General features: G+C 38.8%; 1 protein-coding gene across 1 annotated transcript; it reads right to left on the bottom strand.

Moving 5' to 3' along the window:
* Positions 1-236: 236 nt before the first annotated feature.
* LOC147447660 (uncharacterized) lies at positions 237-560 on the bottom strand. The gene has a single exon (XM_086524378.1). It carries the CDS (start codon positions 558-560, stop codon positions 237-239), a length of 324 nt encoding a protein of 107 aa, XP_086380504.1.
* Between the last annotated feature and the right edge of the window lie 1,876 nt (positions 561-2,436).

Raw genomic sequence — 2,436 nt, 5'->3', positions numbered from 1 at the left:
ACGCTAACAACAACATCTGCCAATGCTTTCCACTAAACCATCCTCTGAAATTAGCCAGCCACAAGAAACCCAACAATTTTGACATTAGTGTGGTGAAAGCCTTGTGCTCAAAGGTGTTGAAAAGCTTAAATGCAAGCTAATAACCAAGTTTTAGTTGTTCACTTTTTGATGCATATAATACAACACTCTAGTCTGAAGTCCAATGCAACACAAGAAGATTAATTCACATTGATCAATTACCTTTGAGGCAAGGAGAACCTTTTCTCCTTGCGGTCCTGAAGTTGGAAGTCATAGTTATTCTCAACATCCTGGAGGATGCCATCACTCTGCAGGTGCAACAACTCGAGGGAGTAGTTACTCTCTCTGCGATAGATATTGCGCCTATCGCTGCCTCTGTTGCCGACATCTACTACTGTTGAATTTTCTTCATGATCTGTCTTGTGGGTATATTTTGTTTGGCCTGATGCGTTCTCCAAAACAGAAGTATGTTGCTTGTCTTGATCCGCACTAGCATCGTCCATATTGCAAGATGCAGAGGGAAGCTCTTGTCTTTTGCTCATCTGCTTTGGTAGCAACATCAGAAAAATTAATACTCTCATTGTGCACAAATCTCAAGGGCTAATTACTACACATATCTCTTCAATTGAAAAGCGTTTTGATAGATTACCAGCAACAGCTATATTTGTTGACTACATGCCCAGCTGGTCGATCATTCATGTGCTGGTTAAGCCCTGCATAATAATAGCGAGTCACGAGCAGAGTTGTGTAGGGAAGCTCAGAAAGAAGGCCACACACTCACAGCCCTTGGGGTCAAGGAAGGAGGAAGCTCAGAAAGAAGGACACCCTTTCACCTCCTCCCTTCTAGAATGACAACCTATAGAGGCGGACATTCCCGAAGCTCTGCAGAGATTGCTGCATTAATTTCTTAGATGCCGCCCAATGCAACACATACACGGGCATTGATGAAGCTCTTCCATGATTGTTGCAATACTCTTTGCGACGACGATGCTCACTACAGTACATCCTCGCATATCCACAATGATGATGGCGATCAAGTCTGATGTTTTTTTGAACTTCAGCTTTAATGTTTTTACAATTTAGTCTTTTTTAATTATTTAAGTACCCAAACATTGGATTAGATTCACCCTGATTGTAACAGTTTTGGACTCTAAATGTCATTTTAGCCTTAGAAGGTGTTTAATGTAACATTTCCTTTCATTTCATTTCGCGCTTTTCTGCTGCATCTGACACCTCTACAACAATGCCCCCCACCCTTAATTACATTGCCAATACAGCCCATCAACAACTACAATCTGGCTAGATAATAATATATCCACAAATATAACTAAATCATAGTGAGGAACATTAACGAATGATACAACTTTGCGATGGGTAACAACACAAATTTACGCAGCCAGTGTTTCGAACACAATGGATTATATCACACTATTTGCAGAGACTTTATGGTATTCTGTCGGTACGTAGCACAATATTTTAAACACATTTGCGATTCCAATGCTATCAGCATTTTATATTCAGTTGGTTAATGCTAGCACACATTAGTACAAAATGTTCTATGCTCATACTCCTACTGCCAGCTTAGGCTCGATAACCACTTTTTGCAACTTCATCTAATTACGACCCGACTCTGTTGCATGCTCTTTCTCAGATTCCTTGTATCAATCAACATTGTCAAATATCCTGCATTCTTAATTAGGGAATTAAAATTTGTTAGAGTAATTCTCAAACTGTGAAGATTTTCTGGGTTTTCTCCTTTCGAATAGCTCATTGTTACATTTTACTAGTTGTTGTACATTAGCGCTGCTCCCACCATTCTTTTTAGTTCGTTTATCACAATTTTAAGAAAATAAACGTATCTGTCTTGCTTGATCGTAATCAAATGATTTTTATCATGATCTTCACTTGTTACATTTCTCTAACTCATTTAAGGATTCACAAAAACCTATGCAGGCCATAATGTGAGGACGTCAGATAAGTAATCTCTTTACTTTATTTTGCAAAATCATTTTTACAGCTTTTGCACTAATATCCTAACCATATTTTATCCGATTTTATGATACCCTCTTGCACTGCTAAGGTCATGCCCTCTAATTGTATTGAAAGAAATTTTGTTGGGATGATTTGTCAGTAAGCTATGTAGCTACTCAGGTGAGCTACTGTGCTCTAGGATAGTGAAAAACAATTTGTAAGTGCTTTGATATACTGCATTGCGATGTCAACAACGTAGTAAATATAATTTTTCTCATTTATGTCTTGTCGAGTCCATTGGTCACATGCATACAGATTCGCCGATTTAGGCAGTGTGTCAATGTTCATCTAGTGCAGATTCGCCGATTTAGGCAGCACAACAACAAACTACAGATTCACGCTTTTTAAACAATATCCAATGCAGATTCGCCGATTTAGGCAGCACGT

Source organism: Adiantum capillus-veneris, chromosome 11, assembly GCF_014529385.1.
Source record: "Adiantum capillus-veneris isolate H3 chromosome 11, ASM1452938v2, whole genome shotgun sequence".
NCBI lineage: Eukaryota > Viridiplantae > Streptophyta > Polypodiopsida > Polypodiales > Pteridaceae > Adiantum > Adiantum capillus-veneris.
Note: the sequence above shows the minus strand (reverse complement) of the source record. Positions and strands in the feature narration are given on the sequence as shown.